The 18,243-nt window shown below is 46.5% G+C and overlaps 1 protein-coding gene across 7 annotated transcripts in view; it reads left to right on the forward strand.

The window, feature by feature from the left end:
• Positions 1-18,243, forward strand: part of RALGDS (ral guanine nucleotide dissociation stimulator) — a 61,128-nt gene that overhangs the window by 32,730 nt on the left and 10,155 nt on the right. For 6 of the 7 annotated variants that reach the window (XM_087914476.1, XM_087914477.1, XM_087914475.1 and 3 more), the window contains exons 2-9: positions 9,206-9,316; positions 10,560-10,753; positions 12,263-12,337; positions 12,667-12,860; positions 13,162-13,277; positions 13,553-13,768; positions 14,727-14,830; positions 15,841-15,925. In XM_087914476.1, the coding sequence (XP_087770602.1) occupies positions 9,206-9,316; positions 10,560-10,753; positions 12,263-12,337; positions 12,667-12,860; positions 13,162-13,277; positions 13,553-13,768; positions 14,727-14,830; positions 15,841-15,925 (1,095 nt within the window). Of the gene's footprint in view, positions 1-8,897; positions 8,994-9,205; positions 9,317-10,559; positions 10,754-12,262; positions 12,338-12,666; positions 12,861-13,161; positions 13,278-13,552; positions 13,769-14,726; positions 14,831-15,840; positions 15,926-18,243 lie in introns of those variants that run through there. The other variant, XM_087914474.1, reaches the window with a different exon arrangement.

The following is an 18,243-nucleotide window of genomic DNA, read 5'->3' on the forward strand; positions in this document are numbered from 1 at the left end:
ATTACTAGGGAACAATAAAGCAATATAAATTGTAAAGAATAGAATAGAATTCTTTTATTGGCCAAATGTGGCTGGACACACAAGGAATTTGTCCTTGGGCGCATAAGCTCTCAGTGTACATAAAAGAAAAGATACATTCATCAAGAATCATAAGGTCCAACACTTAACAATAGTCGTAGGGTACAATAAGCCATCAAATCATACTAGGAAGCAGTCCATATAGATTGTAAGGATACAAGCGACAAAGTTACACTCATACAGTCACAAGTGGGAGGGGATGGGTGATAAGGAGTGATGGGAAGATTAATAGTAATAATAATGCGGACTTAGTAAATAGTTGAACAGTGTTGAGGGAATTATTTGTTTAGCAGAGCGATGGCTTTCGGGGAAAAACTGTTCTTGTGTCTAGTTGATACAAGCAACACGGTTCTAGTCATAAGTGGGAAGAGACGGGGAATAGGAAGGATGAGAATAAGAATAGTAATACAGTCTTGGTCAATAGTTTGACAGTGTGAATTAGTTGTTCAGCAGAGCGATGGCGTTCGGAAACAAGACAATTGCCTTGTTCTCACCCACCACCCTCCCCCATTTCAGACTGGCTGCCTTTTGTGGCTCGACTCCACGACGGGAGAGTGGAACAGAAACCACGGCGAAACTGGGGTTACCACCGTTCATTGAACCCCCCCCCTTTCCCATTTTGCAATTCAAGAGGATTGAAAGGGCCACAATCGCTGTTTGTTTTGTTCTGACTCATCCCAAGGTGGATGGGCACTCCGAAGGCCTGCCTTGTAGCCGGAGAGCTGGTTGGCATGGGTGTCAAGCTCGAAGCTGTGTGTGTGTGTGTGTGTGTGTGTGTGTGTGTGTGTGTCACAATGACTAGGTTCCACTAACCATTGATCATCAAGGTCCCTAGCCCTCAAGTTTTTGCATTTACAAAGTTCCACGAGCAAAATATCATGAGGGTTCTAATCCTTAGTTATTGCACTTACTCAGTTCCAAAAACTTCTTCATCAGCGTTCTAGCCCTTAGTTTTTGCAATTACTGGCTTCCAGGAGCCAAATGTCATCAAGGTTCTAGTCTGTAGTTTGCACAATTGCTAGCTTCTTCAAGCAACGTGTCATCTTCTTTTCCAAGTCCTTCGTGCTCACGATTAACAGGTTCCACAAAGCGTGGTTCAAGTCTTTAGTGATTGCATAAATGAAATAACAGATTAATCTGTCTGAGAGGAATGAGACCCTTCATTTTGTTAGCGGACTCAAGACATTTCCTGCAAGTCACACAATCCATCAGACTGTAACCTAGCCAAAGGGAGTTGCGTCTTTTGCACACCATGATAAAAATGAAAAATAAATTTTGAATATAATAAGTACGTGAATATTCAGGAGAGGAAATCCTGCTCCTTTGGATCTTCCAATATTACACCCATCACCTGGATGGATGGATGGATGGATGGATGGATGGATGGATGGTGTCCATCAACTCGGTGTAGAGAGATGAGTTGTGTGCCATCAAGTTGGAGACATGGATTGTCTCTGTTATGATATGTTCTTAACCGGGTCCTTCAACTCTTCCAAGGATGCCTCCATCGCCATTTTAACTGAGTCCATCTCCACCTTGTTGATGTCCACCCTCTTCTTCCCTGCCCTTTCTTCCATCTCTCCCAGCATTATAGACTTTTCAAGAGAGCAAGGTTGATTAATTGAAAATGAGTCAACTCATCAACACGTCAACTCTTCGCAGCCACATGTAGTAGGTCTTCTCTGGATGATCCGTCTCTAACCTAATCCTTCAGCTCTTTCAAGAATGAACTGATTGCCCTTGACCCTATCACCCTTGCTCATCGTCATCCTCTTCTTCTCTTCTCTTCCGCTTTTCCTGGCCTTAGAGACTTCTCCAGAAAGTTAGATCATGCCATAATGTGCTGGAAGTGAGGTCATCATGGAGGCCTCAAGTGAACATTCTGTGTTGCTTTGTTTGATGAGTTGCTGGTCTCTCTTCCTTTGATCTGAAGGATACAGATTAACAAAGTTGGAAGGGGCCTTTTAGGTCATCTAGTCCAACCCTCTGCCCAAGCAAGAGATCCTACTCCATTTCTGACAGATGGCAGTCCAGTCTCTTCTTGAAAGTTTCAAGGGACGGAGCCCCCACAACTTCTGAAGGCAAACCATTCCACTGGTTAATTGTTCTGACTGCTAGGAAATTCCTCCTTCGTTATAGGCTGTTTCCCCCCATCTTGTTTCTTGTCCTACCCTCGGGTGCTTTGGAGAATAGCTTGACTCCCTCATTTTGGGGGCAGCCCCTCAAATATTGGAAAGCAACTATCCTGTCTCCCCTGGTCCTTCTCTTCCCTAGACTAGCCAGGCCTAGTTTCTGCAACCGTTCATCGTATCTTTGAGCCTCCAGTCCCCTCATCATCCTGGTTGCTCTTCTCTGCACCGTTTCTAGAGTCTCAACATCTTTCTTTATAACGTGGTGACCAAACCTGGATGCAGCATCGTAAGTGTGGGCTTACTAAGGCTTTGTAGAGTGGTATTAGTACCTCACTTGATCTTGATTGCATCTCTCTGTTAATGTGTGCAGGCGATTAACAGGTAGAGGTGATTAGTAAAGGGCTCATTCTGGATAGTCTACAGTCTCTGGCCTACGGCTCCTCAGAGAGCTTTCACTCCAAAACCCGTGGCAGGGAAATTAGCAAGGTGACAAAATCCCAAATTGTGAGCCCCGAAAGCCAGCCGCATCTCTGTGCATACGGGGATCTGAGCAGGGCTGGGATTTCAGCGGTGGAAATATTCTGAATTGTTGTTTTTTTTTACCCTAGCAACCGTCCCTTTGGCAGCTAAGAGAATTAGAATTCCAATTCTTTAGAATTCCGTTTTTTTGCTTGGGAAGGGAAGGAGAGCCATAGGAGAAGGATTTGCGATTAAGTCTGGATTTAAAACCTGTTTTAGGGCCATGCTGCCCTACGGGGAGCCAAGCTTTGCATGCTCTGGAATTTGTGAGTGAAATCAGGAATGTTTTTCCTTTCCTTCCCTTCCCTGTCTTTCCAACACGGGACACCCTGTTCTCAGCTTTGCCTGTCTCTGTTTCTGTTATTTTTCATTTATTTTCTTCCCCGTCTTCTTCATTTAAGACTCCAGAAAATGTAATGTTGAGCTTCTAGCACCAGACGGGGATGAGGGGTGTCAAATATTATTAGATAGCTTTTTTTTTATTTTTACGGCGTTCAAAGCTAGGAGGAAAATGCAAAAGAACATGGTAAAAAGAGAAGAAAGAAAGAAAGTAAGAGGGGAAAGCAGGAAAGCAGAAGAGGAAGCGAAGGAAGAAAGAACAAGAAGAAATATCAAAAATGCTGACTCCCAACCTTCTCGCAAACCCAATTCATTCTATTAGGTAACAAAAATTCCTCCTCCTCCAAAATTTTGCACCGTTCCTGATGGATTAAGGCTGTTTTTTCTCTTCATCTCTTGTGTGTCATTCATTGTGGAGTACAAAACAAATCTGTGTAACTCCCAGAGATGCCCTTGAGTGGTGGTTGTGCTTGAGGATGTAACCCAGTTAGTCCTTGACTTAACAGTTCGTTTAGTGACCGTTCAAATTTACGACGGCACTGAACCAAGTGCCTTGTGGCTGTTTTTCACACTTACGACCTTCGCAGCATTCCCCGTGGTGGCGCGATCGAAAATTCAGACACTTGGCAACCGGCTCACACTTAACGATGGTTGCAGCGTCCTGGAAGGTCCTGGAAGGTTTACGACCTTCTGACCAGCCCGGTCAAAGCCGGATTCACTTAACAACCGTGCGACTAACTTAGCGACTGCAGCGATTGCCTTAGCCGCTGCAGCAAAGAAGGTGGTAAAATGGCACCGAGCTCCCTTAACAGCTGTCTCACTTAGCGGCGTAAACGTTCGGCTCCGGGGTGGTCATACGTCAAGGACTGCCTGTAGTTGTTGTCATCGTTCCTTTTTTTTAAAAAAAGCTTTCATTCAGAAAGAACAAAACCAGATTCTGTGAATTGGACACCAAGAGGGGGAGTTGTTATTATTATTTCTTTCCATTCTGCTTTGTTGACTCACGGACTTTTTAGCTGACTGTCGCAGAGCTACAGATGTTCGCTGAAGGTTTTCCTTCCTTTGCAAGAAGAAACCAAGATAGGTTGGAGGGAGGAGTTCAACGCATGCCGAACAGTGCAGTTTTCTTTTGCCAAATTTAATTTACACTTTCTTATCTCCATCCGGGACTGCTAGCTATTTCTTTTCTTTTTTTCCTTCCTTCCTTCCTTCCTTCCTTCCTTCCTTCCTTCCTTCCTTCCTTCCTTCCTTCCTTCCTTCCTTCCTTCCTTCCTTCCTTCTTTCTTTCTTTTTTAAACCGAGTTGCTAAAGTGAAAAGATTTGCATTGGCCCATTTGCATGGGAACTGCTGGGAAAATATAGTTGTTTTTATTTTTATTTTGTTCCGGGACGGAAACTCTGTTTCTTCCCTCAGTCTTCTTTTCCCAGATGCCAAGGGAAAGAATTGAAATGACCTGAAAGGCACTGAGGAATAATAATAATAACAATAACAAAATAACAACAATAACGGTAATAATAATAAACAATAAAAAGGCCTTTGACATTTTTATTAAATAACATCCGCCTGTGCGATGTTGGGAAGGGCTGAGTAGGGAGATTAAAAACACTACAGCCCAGCCAAAAAATCTCCCTGACCGTGTGACCAACCGTAATAATAATAATAATTTGAAATATAAAAGGTTTTGTTTTGTTTTTTTATAATCAGAATCACGAGGCAGGTGAAAACTGCCTGTGGAATGGGGGATAACTGTGAGAATCTTCCTCTCTTTTTCTTGCAATTAAACACGGATATGACCCTGGTGTTTTGTTTGTTCATTTTTTTAAAAAAACACGCAAGCTTCTAGCCCTCAAGGCTGAAGATCTTAGGTTGGAAATTGCAGAGCCGACCAGGGGAGAAAATGAACAGCTACAGCAGCTTAAAAAAATCAGCCCCTTTGCATGGTTTCCGCTTTACGATGAGGTTGTGTGCCCGGAGCGTTTGCAAAGGAGGCCTAAAAATACCAGAGTAACACCAAACAAAGAATGCAATTATATAACAGGAACGGAAGGTGGTTGAATAATAGGAAGTTGTGATTCATTTTAAGACTTCTCTTCAGGCAAATCCACCCATTCCTCCCTTCCTCCCTTCTCTCTCATTTTCTCTTCTGAAATGACTGAAAACAGGTTTCGTCTGCGTTTTCTGTGTCGTATTGCAAGCTCTTGAGTTCGAAAAGTGGAAGAGAATAAGTCCTCAGTTTGCACCGTTCCAAAAGTGATTTTGCCACTGGTCCTCATACTTATGATCGTTGCATTGTCCTGGGGTGTGTGTGTGTGTGTGTGTCACACAATCACCATTGGTGACCTGCCCAGCGGGGTGACTTTGGGCCAATCACCAGGAAGCGGTGAGTTCTAGTTTCCCACCTTAGGTGTGAAAGCCTGTTGGGGTGATTTTGAGCCAAATCATTCTCTCTCAGCCCACCCCACCTCACAGGGTTGTTGTTGTGGGGAAAATAATAGGAACAAGGAGGGTTAAGTATGTTCCCAACTTTGAGTTATTTATAAAAAACTTAATAATAAAACAAAAGCAAAAAGAACCCCAATCCAACCCATAAATACGTCCATCTGCGCCTCAGCTCCTTCTCCAAACACGGCCTTTGCAGGGTATTCCCCCTGCTTATTCTACACTAACGACAACCCTGCTGGGTAGGCGAGGCCAAATGCACAAACCACAAAGTCGTTCGGCCAACTTGGCGGCTGGAGGAGGAAGATGCGCCTTCGGGCTTTATGCGACAAAACGCAGCCCATCCGCCTCTCGTGGATCCAGCCCATCCATCAGGGGATTTCTGGCTGGTAGTTCTCCGCATCCCGACGGTCCTGCCAAAATTTAGATTAAGCAGATAGATTTCGAGGCCAGCCGGTTTTTAAGTACCTTCTGGGCAGAATGGCGGGTACCTCAATCCATTTAGCGTCTGTGGCATCGCCGGGCCTTCGTCATCAAAAAAAAACACCGTATAAAAGGCGCTCTCTGGGCCCAAAGAGGCACTTAAGAAAAAAAATTATTTTGTATATATATATCGATGACTTCTGTGCCGCAAGGCAATTAGCACAGACTTGGAAGGGACCTTGTAGGTCATCTAGTCCAACCCTCCCCCCCTTCGACGATCTCAAAAAGTGCCGTGGAAAGATTGACTGGGAGTCCTAGACTAACCTAAAGTTCCTTTAGGCGACAACGGCACTGAAAAAAACTGACTCGGGACCATTCTTCACACTTACGACCGTTAAAAAAAACCACACACATACGGAGGCGATCCATATTGGGATGCTTGTCAATGGACTGATTTTTAACAGCCTTTGTGCCACGGCGGGTTAAGTGAATCAGATAACAGATCATCGGAGTTGGAAGAGACCTTGTAGGTCATCTAGTCCAACCCCCCCCCGCTGCCCAAATGGGAGACTCTACACCGTTTCTGAATCACGTTAAGCGAATCCAGTTCCCCCAACACACACACACACACCATTGACCTGGCCTGATGGACCAAGGGGAGGTTGCAAAGTGTAAACACCGTCGTAAGGAGATGCTGGCTTGCTAAGCAGCTTGAATTTTAATCCCGGGAATGCTCGAGATATTGCTACCCAGCACCGATTGTACATCCCATTTTTTTCTCCCAGCGGCTGTTAAGTCGAGAACTGCTGCCGGTAACGGTGGGATGGCTTCTTCAATCGAAGGGGGGAAAAACAGAACCAGGCCAAAAGAAAAAGAAAAGGGGGAAAAAATGGATTTCAAAGCCCCGATTCAGACAAGGCTGCCAGGATGCCCCCAGATTCTATCTTGGCACCATTCTTCCCGTTGCAATGTCCTCTCTCTCTCTCTCTCTCTCTCTCTCTCTCTCTCTCTCTCTCTCTCTCTCTCTCTTCTCGTTGTTTTTCTCTCTCCTCCCACTCCATCCCAGATGCCAGGCTGAGTTTTCCTCCTCCCATTTCGGGGAAACTGCAGCAAAAGGGACCAACTCAGCAGAAACAGGGGAAGGGAGAGAGCGCTGAGCCAGGCGCCAGGGAGATCCACAGGCCGGCCCCCGAAACACGAGGTTCCCATCACGTGCGCTGAATCTGTGGCAGCTTCTCCAAATTCCTCCTTCACCCCTGGGCCAAGATCTCTCTCTCTCTCTCTCTCTCTCCCCAGATACCCTTCGCCCTAAAACTGCTTTCTTCAGCTTTCTGGATGAAAAAAGGGGGAAGGAAATGGAGGGCGCGCGCACTTAGCCAGCTGGGCATCCCTCCTTCCGGCCAGCCAAGCATCCTCGTGAATCCCTGACTCAATCTGCTCCGTCAGGTTTCCAGTCTTGATTCATCCGTTCTTGATAAAGCCTTGCGGTGTCTTCTTCGAAATCACGGAGACATAAATCATCTCTCTCTCTCTCTCTCTCTCCCCTCTCCTCCACTGTGTGCCAACGTCCCCAACTCTTTTTCCAGGAATTGGCCCTTGTTTCTGCTTAATATATATATATGTGTGTGTGCGTGTGTGTGTGTGTATACATGTATATATCTCCCCACTTCTGCAGAGGTTGGCGTCTTCGCAGCCAACCATTTCCAGGAAACGGGGTGAAAGCTTGGGAGAAATTGCAGGAGGGAAAACCCATCGAACGGACGTAGACGTCCGAGAAGACGAAATGATGACTTGATTTTACTGTCACTGGAGTGATTCCTGGGTAGTCCTGAGTCGGCTGGAGTCCTGATCTACGTGGGGATGCTCCCTCTGTGTGTGTGTGTGTGTGTGTGTGTGTGTTTGTGTGTGTGTGATATGTTTTGGTTGAAGGAGATTCCAGATTTGTTTGTGTGAAGGGGCGTTGAGAAACGAATAGAATAGCTGGGGCTGGAAGGGACCTAGGAAGGTCTTCTAGTCCAAGCGAAGTCAATGGGGGATTTGCTTAATGACCATGGGATTCGCTTAACAAAGGTGGCAAAAAAGTTGTCAAAATTGGTCATAACTCAATTAACATTTGCCTTACTTAGTAACAGGGAAGAAGGAGAAGGGAGGAAAGGATGAAAGGAAGGAGGGAGGGAAGGAGAGGGAAGAAAGGAAGAGAGTATAGAAGGAGGGAGGGAGAGATAAAAGGGAGAAGGAGGGAAAAAGGGAAGGAAGGAAGGAAGTTGCAATGGTTAAAACTTGGGGTTATGTTTTTCTGTACTTGAGGCCTCTTGTTTTGGAATGCAATCTCTGCGGGGACATTTAATTCCAGCGGTGTAGAAAACAGGATTTGTTCTGCAACACAGCACCAGGCTTTTAATCATCAGGAAGGAATTTCAGCAACTTTCAAACAGGAATTAGTATGTCAACCCCGTCCTCTGAGTCCCTCGGAATTGTACTTTTGTACAGTATTTATCAAGAAGCAACGGGGACTAGTGGGAGGGAAAGTAATCTGAGATCTTGGCTTTTGATTGCGATGCAAAGAATGCGGAATGGTTTTCTTGTGGACTCTGCGCCTTTCTGAAAAGACATGAAAAGCTATTCAAAGGTTTCCATGCCATAAAGCAAAACAAGGGTATTTTCCCTGCCCCAAATTCAAGAGGGAGGGAGGGAGAGAGAGAGAGAGAGAGAGAGAGAGAGAGAGAGAAAAGGAAGAAGAGAGAGAGAGAAGGAGAGGGAGGAGAGAGAGAGAGAGAGAAAAGGAAGGAAGTAGAAAAAGAGAGAAAGGGAGGGAGGGAAGAGGAGAAAGGGAAAGAAGGAAAGGAAGGGAAGGAAGGAAGGAAGGAGAAAAAGGGAAGGAGGGAAGAGGAGAAAGGGAAAGAAGGAAGGAAGGAAGTTGTCAAAGTTATGACCTTTGCAGCATGATCCAAATTCGGATGCTTGGCAACTGACTCCTGTTTATGACGGTTGCAGTGATCCGGGGGTCATGTGATCTCCGGCAAGGAAAATCCACAGGGAAGCCAGGTTCACTTAATGACCAGGTGACTCGCTGAGCATCCACTGTGCCCATCCGGTTAACGACTGTATCAAGAAAGGTCGTTAAAACGGGCCAAAGCTCCCCTTCGCACCCGTCCCGCTTGGCTTAACGGGAATTTTGGCCTCCCTCGTGATTCCACGTTGAGGACTTACCTGTTGTTTTGAAGGGGAGGAGGAACAAAAAAAAGAAAGAATTTCCTGTCATTTCTCGTTCCAGAGCTCAACTCAGGAGATCGGAGAAGAGTTTGAAGACAGCGTGATTTATAGTATTTCCCTCCGGAAAGTTCAGCTCCATCACACGGCCAACAAAGGCCAGCGATGGCTGGGGGTGAGTTCCATCTTCATCCTTGGGGTTTAAGAATACCAGCCTACCTCGCAGGGCTGTAGTAAGAAACACGGGCGGGTGGCTTATTTGGTTCCCCCCCCGCCGTTCCCCCCAAAATATAACCTACCCTGAAAGTAAGTCCTAGCTTGATTTTTACATGTACGTCCAAAATAAGCCCTAATTAAGATCCCGCCCACTCCAGAGGAGACTGAAAAAGGTTAAGAGTTTTTTTCCTTTTCAAACCACGCAAGCACAGCTGAAAAAATAAACAGCTGGCCGAGAGTCAGGACGAAGAAGGCGTCGTTTCGATTCTGGCACGGTTGAAAACACGCTCCGTGCCCTGTAGAGTAGACCAAGGGGGGGCCTTGCAGGAACTCTCGGTTTAATGACCACTGCTGGGGCTAGAATTTCCATGGCTAAGCCGGGGGGGTTGTTAAGTGAGCTGAGCCGGATTCTACCGACCTTGCGGTTGTTAAGAAAACCGCTGCCGTCGTTGAGAGAATAACGCAGTCGTTAAAATGAATCCATCTCCCTTCATTGACTTTGCTTGTGATCCTGGGGTGCTGCAACGGTCATGGTTGGGCGCTTGGTTGCCCAAACACCCGATTTTGATCACGTGAGGATGCTGCTTTCTGGCCGTTTAGGGCGAGGACCGTTTGCGAGTTACTTCCTTTTAGGGCGGTTGTGACTTCAAAGGGTTGTGACTTTAAAGGGCCGCTAAACCAAACGGTTGTAAGTCGAGTTCCTGTGTAATAAAACTGTGTCCGCTGGCTAACATGCCTGCCTGTCCAGGAGATGAATAATTGCCTGCCACACCTATTCATCTCCACCCCCTGCCTTTTATCCCCAGAGTTAGAGCGGGGCTTCTCTAGCACCGGTGGCTCTTCCGTCCCAAGGACCGGCCCATAGATTTCCACTGCTCTCCTCTCCTCTACCTTCTGCGCATCCGTGTGTCAGGCACTGGACTCAACTGTTCCTCCTCTTCCTCATCAGCCACCTCCAGACCTGGAGACTGTTGACTCTCCATCTGAGGGTTGACGGACAGTCCAGGCTGCACCTCTCTCTCCCTCCCTCCCTCCCCCCCCCCCCCTTCCTCTGCCAGCTCAATTCCCTCTTCTCCCTCGGAGCTCCCAAGTTCCCTTGATGCTGACCCTGACTCCCACGCCTCTTCCTCTCCTCCTCCTCCTCTCCCTCATCTGCTGGAGGGGCTGCAACACTCCCCTCCTCATGATTGTCCCTTTTGCAGTTTGAGAACGAGTCAGCCTTAAACCTCTACGAGACGTGCAAAGTGCGGACGATCAAAGCCGGCACCCTGGAGAAGTTGGTGGAATACCTGGTCTCGGCATTCAAAGGCAACGATTCCACCTACGTGACCATCTTCCTCTGCACCTACCGGGCGTTTGCCACCACCAAGCAGGTCCTGGATCTGCTGCTCAACCGGTAATCCTTTCTCCCTCCGGCTCAAGACCCGAGCAGTGGCGGGATGGGTCCCCACTCTCGGAAGGATTTGAGTTTGGGCAATGGGTAGAACGTGGGCAAAATATTGTCTGCACGTACGTCCATCCTCCTCCTCATTCTTTCCTTCCTTTTCTCGTCTGTTGCCTTCCTTCTCCCATCTCCTTTCTGAGAAGGAAGGAAAATTAATTCCAAGAGAGAGGAATGGATGGACGGATTCAAAGGTGAATGAGAAAGAGGGAGGGAAGGAAGAAATGAAGCTTTCTATTATCTATCTATATTCTCTATTATCTATTTACCTACCTGCCTGCCTACCTTCTTATCTATCTATCTCATCTTTCTTTCTTTCTTTCTTTCTTTCTTTCTTTCTTTCTTTCTTTCTTTCTTTCTTTCTTTCTTTCTTTCTTTCCCTTTCTTTTTTCTTCCTTCTTACCTTCCTTCCTTCCTTGCTTGCTACCTTTCCCCTCCCTCCCTTCCTTCTTTCCTTCTTCTCTCTCTTTCTTGCCTCCCTTTTTTCTCTCTCTCCTCTCTCTCTCTCTCTCTCCTTCCCTTCTTCTCCTCCTCTTTCTCCACCTGTCCACCCATCCTTTCGTGAAACTTATGCCAACTTCAGAGATAGGGCAGTCTTGTTCAGTAGAATAAACTGCTTCCTCCTTTGCAAGGGAGCGGATTCAGTTCCTCTAAAACAGTTGATCCTCAAACTTGTCTGACTGGTTACTGCTTTAGCTCCAGCACCCCCCTCCCTTAGCCCCCCCCTCCCCAAATGTTTGCTTACTTGTGGTGTCGGATCTTAACCCCTTCTCGATCTGGCTCAGTCCCCACCTCTCAGCCCAAGCTTGTCATCCAGGTGTGTGTGTCTGTGTAGGTAGGTAGATAGAAAGAAAGAAAAAGAAAGGAAGGAAGGAAGGAAGGAAGGAAAGAAAGAGAGAGAGAGAGAGAGAGAGAGAGAGAGAGAGAGAGAAAGAAAGAAAGAAAGAAAGAAAGAAAGAAAGAAAGAAAGAAAGAAAGAAAGAAAGAAAGAAAGAAAGAAAGAAAGAAAGAAAGAATTATTATTGGCCAAGTGTGTTTGGCCAAGGAATTTGTCTCTGGTGCAAATGCTCTCAGTATACATAAAAGAAAAGAGACATTCCTTAAGAGTTAAGAATCATAAGGTCCAACACTTAATAATAGTCATAGGATACGATAGGATAGGGTATTATAGATAGATAGGATTAGATAGATAGATAGAAAAGATATAGAATTATATATAGAATGATAGATAGAATTAGAGATAGAATTAGTTACATAGAATTAGATAGATGATAGATAGATAGATAGATAGATAGATAGATTGATAGATAGATAGATAGATAGATAGATAGATAGATAGATAGATAGATAGATATAGTGCCAGGAAGCTTCACACCTAACAAATAGCGATCATGTGCTGTTAAAAAATAATAATAATTTTAAAGTTTTGCATACAGAACCTCCTTTTCTCCTTTTTCTATCCAGGTATGGGAAGTTCAACCTCCAGGCCAACGGAGATCACCCCAAGCAGGCGGTGGACGAGAAGCTGGAGTTGAAAAAGTAAGCGCCTCTTGCGCCGTCTTGCCTTTCTTTCATGTTTCTAGCCATCAAGAGTCTTTCCTCCTGTTTTTCCTTCCTCCTCCTCCTGCTCCTCTTTTTCTTCCTCCTCCTCCTCCTTCTTCTTCCTCCTCTTCTTCCTCCTCCTCCTCCTCTCCCCACATCCTTCTAGCACTTATGACATTACCTAGTCAGGCCCTCAAAATGTCTACAAGAAAACCACCAAGCTCAGAGAGCCCCCAAGGACCCCCATTTCAACCCCAGCAACAAAATAGTTCCCCGAATAAATGCATCCAAAGTCTTAGCCTCCTTCTCCCTCTTGATCCCCTCAGCACCATTTCCTCCATCCTGGGAGCCTGGCTCGATCAATACTCCGAAGACTTCCGTAAGCCGCCGGATTACACCTGCCTGAAGCAGCTGATCATTTATGTCAGGCTTAATATCCCCGGCTCTGATTTGGAGAGGCGAGCCCGAATCCTCTTCACTCAGTTCCAGCAGCAGGAGCGATCCGAGGCCGAAACGGAAGGTGAGCGGCGTAGAACAACTTTTCCAAAACTCTGGGTTCCTTTTCCTACGGCTTGTACGGAACCCAACCTCTTGGCCTTGCCGTTGTCAGGGTTCCGGCGATCACCCCAATGAAATCGTGAGATGCGAGCCAAACTCCCCAAAACTTCCAAAGGATTTATGATGGGGGATTCACCTGTCTGGCACTGCCTGGGTGACACCCGTCTCCTGCCTCTGCCCCTAGGAAACGGGTGTACGGAAGAACCCCCCGGGGTAAGAAGGTTGTGTGAACAAGGATGTTACTTTTTTGCCTTGCTATATAGATCACCCCAGCTGCCCCCTGAGGTTAGAGGAGGAAAATGGCCTGAGCGAAGGCAAGTTGGAATTCCTGTCCTTTTCTCCGGAGATGGCGGCCGAGCAGTTCACCCTGATGGATGCTGTAAGTTTAGCTGCGCCTGCTGTCAGGGGTTCCAGTTGATACCCCCAAATGGAATGAAAACTCCAAGGCAGGCACGCTCCTCAAAAGTGTAGATTTATTAAGCATGTCATATTGGCATGTCATATTGCCACCCAAATCAATCCCCCAAGTTCTTCTCTTCCCCCACCCCCGGTGTGGGATGTCACCCGTGCTGCCTTTGGCCCATCCTCGCTTTCCGTCACGTCTGGGCCTTTTTTACCCGCTGAGTGGATTCCCTCACCTTTTTTCCACCCCAGGAACTCTTCAAGAAAGTGGTGCCTTATCACTGTCTCGGGTGCATCTGGTCTCAGCGGGACAAGAAGGGGAAGGAACACTTGGCGCCCAGCATCCGGGCCACCGTCTCCCAGTTCAACAGCGTCACCAACTGCGTCATTGCCACCTGCCTTGGGGACAGGATGCTGAAGCCCCAGCAGAGAGCCAAAGTGGTGGAGCGATGGATCGAAGTCGCCCGGGTACGTCAAGGATCCAGCCGGCTTCTCCCCGGTCAAACAAACAAACAGACAAACACGTAGCTGTGCTGTGGTTAGCACTGAAAGCCAAAGTCCAGAGAGATAGATGGAGATAGAGGATGGATGGGCAGAAGTGATAGGAAGATGGAGGAAAGAAAGGGATGGATGGGTTGGACAGAAGGAAGGGAGGAGAAGGGAGAGAGGGAGGAGAAAGATTATACAGGAGACAGATGTAGACGGATGATAGAAAGAAGGAAGAAAAATGATGGAAGGGAAGGAAAGGAAGGGGAAAGATTATAGAGAAAACACGTAGATGGATGATAGAAAGAAGGAATAAAGGGTTGATAGGGAAGGGAAGGAAGGAAGGCGGGAGAGAGAGAGAGATTACAGGGAAGACAAACAGATGATAGAAGAAAGGAAGAATAACGATAAGGGAAGGGTGGGAGGGACGGAGCGGAAAAAGAGAAAGATTGTTGACAGAGAAGATGGATTAGAGATATAGATAGATAAAGATTATGGGGAAGAAAGATAATAGGACGACCAGGAACAAAGGAAGGAAAGAAAAGATAGGTGGATGGGTCAAGATTATAGATGGGGAAAGCGGAGATAGATAGATAGATAGATAGATAGATAGATAGATAGATAGATAGATAGATAGATAGATAGATAGATAGATAGATAGATACTGTAGATAGATAGATAGATAGATAGATAGATAGATAGATAGATAGATAGATAGATAGATAGATACTGTAGATAGATAGATAGATACTGTAGATAGATAGATAGATAGATAGATAGATAGATAGATAGATAGATAGATAGATAGATAGATCAGAGATATAGACAGAGTTTTACTTGCAATACAAGAACTTGGAAAAGATTTCCGTGTTCCTTTTTGCGTCACAGAGAGATCCGAGCAGCTGCCGACACTCATCCTTTTTCCCCTTCCCTTCTGCAGGAGTGCCGCATCCTCAAGAATTTCTCCTCCCTCCGCGCCATCCTTTCTGCCCTCCAGTGCAACGCAGTTCACAGGCTGAAAAAGACCTGGGACGAGGTGTCGCGGTGAGTCGGAGGGGGGGAGAACACGTGTGGATGGGCGCCTGTATCCAACCCTGGTTTAAGGCCAACCTTTTCAGAATGGTTGGATTAACAAGAGAATTCCCACCGAAGCTTCTTTAACCATCTCCGTTTAGAACGAACGAACGAATGAATGAAAATTGTATTGAAAAGTATGAAAGGTAGATTGTATTTAGGTTCCCTGAAAATTTCCTTTCTATCCTCTTGCAAGCTGGTTTGGTAGCCAAGTGGAATTTTCAATGGGATGGAATTGTGGAATCTTTAGTTTTAAGGGAGATTTTTTAGTGGGAAAGAACTGGAGTGCCTTGTGATCAGTTTTAAGTATCTTTCACCCCACGGAGGAAAATGTTTTTGAAAACAAAACTAGCCAGTCTCAAAATGGGGAGGCCTGAAAAAGTTATTTGTCAAATCCAATCCGTTTTTTCTCCCCCCCCAGAGACAATGTTTCCCAAGGTTTTGGCGGGCTGAATACTGAAAGCGTTTAATTTGCAGAGGGAAATCAACATTTTAAAAAACCAACAACGTTGACTTCCCTTTGCAATGAAACGTTTCAATATTCAGCCCGCCAAAATGTTTGCCTTCTATTCGGGTTTTGCAATTTGCAGTGCTGGTGTATTTTAAACTGCAGCCGTAGGTCTGTGCTTGCAGGAGAGAAAAAGGCAAGGGAAAAGAGAGATAGCAGGATCGAAGAAAGATGTGGATGAGGATATTTTTAGAATAGGAACAATAGGAATAACGACGGGAATGGAATAGAGAAAAGAGTAAGAATAAGAATTGAAGAGGAATAGAATAGAACAGAACAGAACAGAACAGAACAGAACAGAATAGAATAGAATAGAATAGAATAGAATAGAATCGCAGAGTTAGAAGGGACCTTGGAGGCCTTCTAGTCTGACCCCCTCCTCAAACAGGAGAACCTACACTATTTCAGACAAGCGATGGTCCAGTCTCTTCTTTTCACTTTTCTTTTGTTGTTGTCGTTCCCTCGTTTGCAGGGAGAGCTGCCGCATGTTCCACGAATTATCCGAAATCTTTTCGGACGACAACAATCACTCGTTAAGCCGGGAGCTGCTTATTAAGGTAAGGGCGCCTCAGCTGGAGTTGCTGTCTGTCCGTCCGTCTGTCCCGCCCCCCCCCAGGGCAGGAAAGAGGGCAGCCGGCTTGGCGAGAGGCTGGGAGGTCAGGAAGGGTCCGTAATAAACAGCAGAAGACCCTCCTCTGTTCCCCCCAATGTCTGTTGTCCTTCTGCTCTCTCTTTTTTTTTGGGGGGGGGTTGTTCCCCTTTGTGGCAATGCCTCCTCTTGGGACTGTTTCTCTTAAAACTTTTCTGGTACCCAACCTGATTGGGTTTGAAAGAGCACTTAAAACCTGGTGTCTTGGGGTGTTGAGTTAGATGGGATGGTGCTTGTTGGTCTTATTACTTTTAGAATAAATGGGCTTCCTTCCTCCACTTATCCCAGAATTCCTTCCTTCCTTTCCTTCCTTCCTTCCTTCCTTCCTTCCTTTCCTTCCTTCCTTCCTTCCTTCCTTCCTTCCTTCCTTCCTTCCTTCCTTCCTTTCCTTTCCTTTCCTTTTCCTTCCTTCCTTCTTGCCTGCCTTGAACACATTTCTCTCTCTCTCTCTCTCTCTCTCTCTCTCTCTCTCTCTCTCTTGGCTGGGAAGGAAATTTCAAGTATGAATGCAAAGGAAGGAAGGAATTTTGAGAGTGAATGAGGGAGGAAGGAAGGAAGAAATAAGGAAGGAATCTTTTCTTCCCTCCCTCCATCCCTCTTTCTTACTCACCCTTTAAATTTTCCTTCCTTCCTTCCTTCCTTCCTTCCTTCCTTCCTTCCTTCCTTCCTTCCTTCCTTCCTCCCCTTTTCTCCCTCCCTCCCAGACTTAATTTTCCTTCCTTCCATTCTCTCCTCTGGATGCCTGGCGCTTCATTTGTCTTTCTTTCCACCACGCCTTCCTTCCTTATTCCCCGCTGGGCAAACTTCCTCCAGGAGTCAGGGCCAGCAGCCTTATCCATCCGGTAAATAAATTAAGCGGCCACATTTAAATGCCACCCGTAGACAGACTCCAGTAAACCTGTCGCTCGGACGTGCAGGCTGGGAAAAGCATCCTTGCCTTTCCCTGGTGGGAAAAAACCAGAAACCTCGATGAAACGGCCTCTGCATTTTCAAAAAAGGCCCATTTTTTTCCTCCCCCTGCAAGAAACGGAAGATTTCTCCCTCGCAGGAACTGCGCTAGAGCAGCCCGAATGCTTTCTGAATGTAAACACGCCGGTGACTCATCAGCGTGAGCCCGCCGGGGGAGTTGGAAGGAAACTTTGAATGAGCGTAGAACAAATAACATTTGTGTGCCTCTGTGTGTGTGTGTGTGTGTGTGTGTGTTCACCAGGAGTGCTAAAAGCCACAATAGCTGGACCCCCTATTTAAAAAGCCTTAGGTCTCCAGGGAATTGTTGTAATGTTGGGCGTGGAAGCTTGGCGAAGTTGGCTAGTTCTTTTTGCTGGCTTTTGACTCTGGGGAAGCAAGAAGGAAGGAGCTGTTGTTGACAGCTGATAGCTGCGTGGTCTGTTTCGTTTCGGGGGGAAACTCCCAACTTTGGCAGCCGAGGAATCCCCCGATAGGTGCGGCAGGGGATCAAGGCCAGAGAAAGGCTGACATGTCAGCCCAGGGCTTCCCTGCCTCGTATCTGTTTCTGGAGCACAGAGAAGCTCAGTGAGGCGTGGATTAGCTGCTACGCCTTAGTCATATTTTCCCTACCAGCGTGGCGAGAGGCAGAAATTTATCCTCCCCTGCAGACAGTCCTCGACTTACAATTTGTTCATTTACTGACTGTCCAAGCAAGGGCCCTCAAAAAAAGGGGGACTTACGACCGTCTTTCCACACTTAGCAATCGTTGCGGCGTCCCCGTGTCCCTGTCTTCAAGATTCAGACCCTTGGCAACCGATTCGCCTTTACGTCGGGCGCAGTTTCCCCCTGCGACCTCCTTGATGAGCCGAGTCCATGGCGGGTGGGGGAAGCGGGGGAGCTGGATTCACTTAATAACGGGGTTTTGTTAACTTTAAAACAAAACCAAAAACGGCAGCGTGGCAGGAAAAGGCCGTAAAAAGGGGTAAAAATGCAATGAGCGGGGGGTCTCGCCTAGCGAGGGCAATTTGGGGGCTCTGTGGTGGTCGTAAGTCGAGGACTGCCTGTATAAATAAACCAGCTGCGGGGTACTCGGGCCGCCCAGAATATGAGGAGGGGGGGGTTGCATTTAAAACCTCTTTCCCCGACCCAGTTGCATTTTGCAAATTTGCAAAAAAAAAAAAAAAAGAGAGAGAGAAAGAGAGAAAGAGAGAGAGAGAGAGATCTGGTTTGGAAGAACGAATTTTACTGGCTCTCTGATTTGCCACGGCCGAAACTAGA

Source organism: Pseudonaja textilis, chromosome 17 (assembly GCF_049901715.1).
Source record: "Pseudonaja textilis isolate UNSWEBS1 chromosome 17, rPseTex1.2, whole genome shotgun sequence".
Lineage (NCBI taxonomy): Eukaryota > Metazoa > Chordata > Lepidosauria > Squamata > Elapidae > Pseudonaja > Pseudonaja textilis.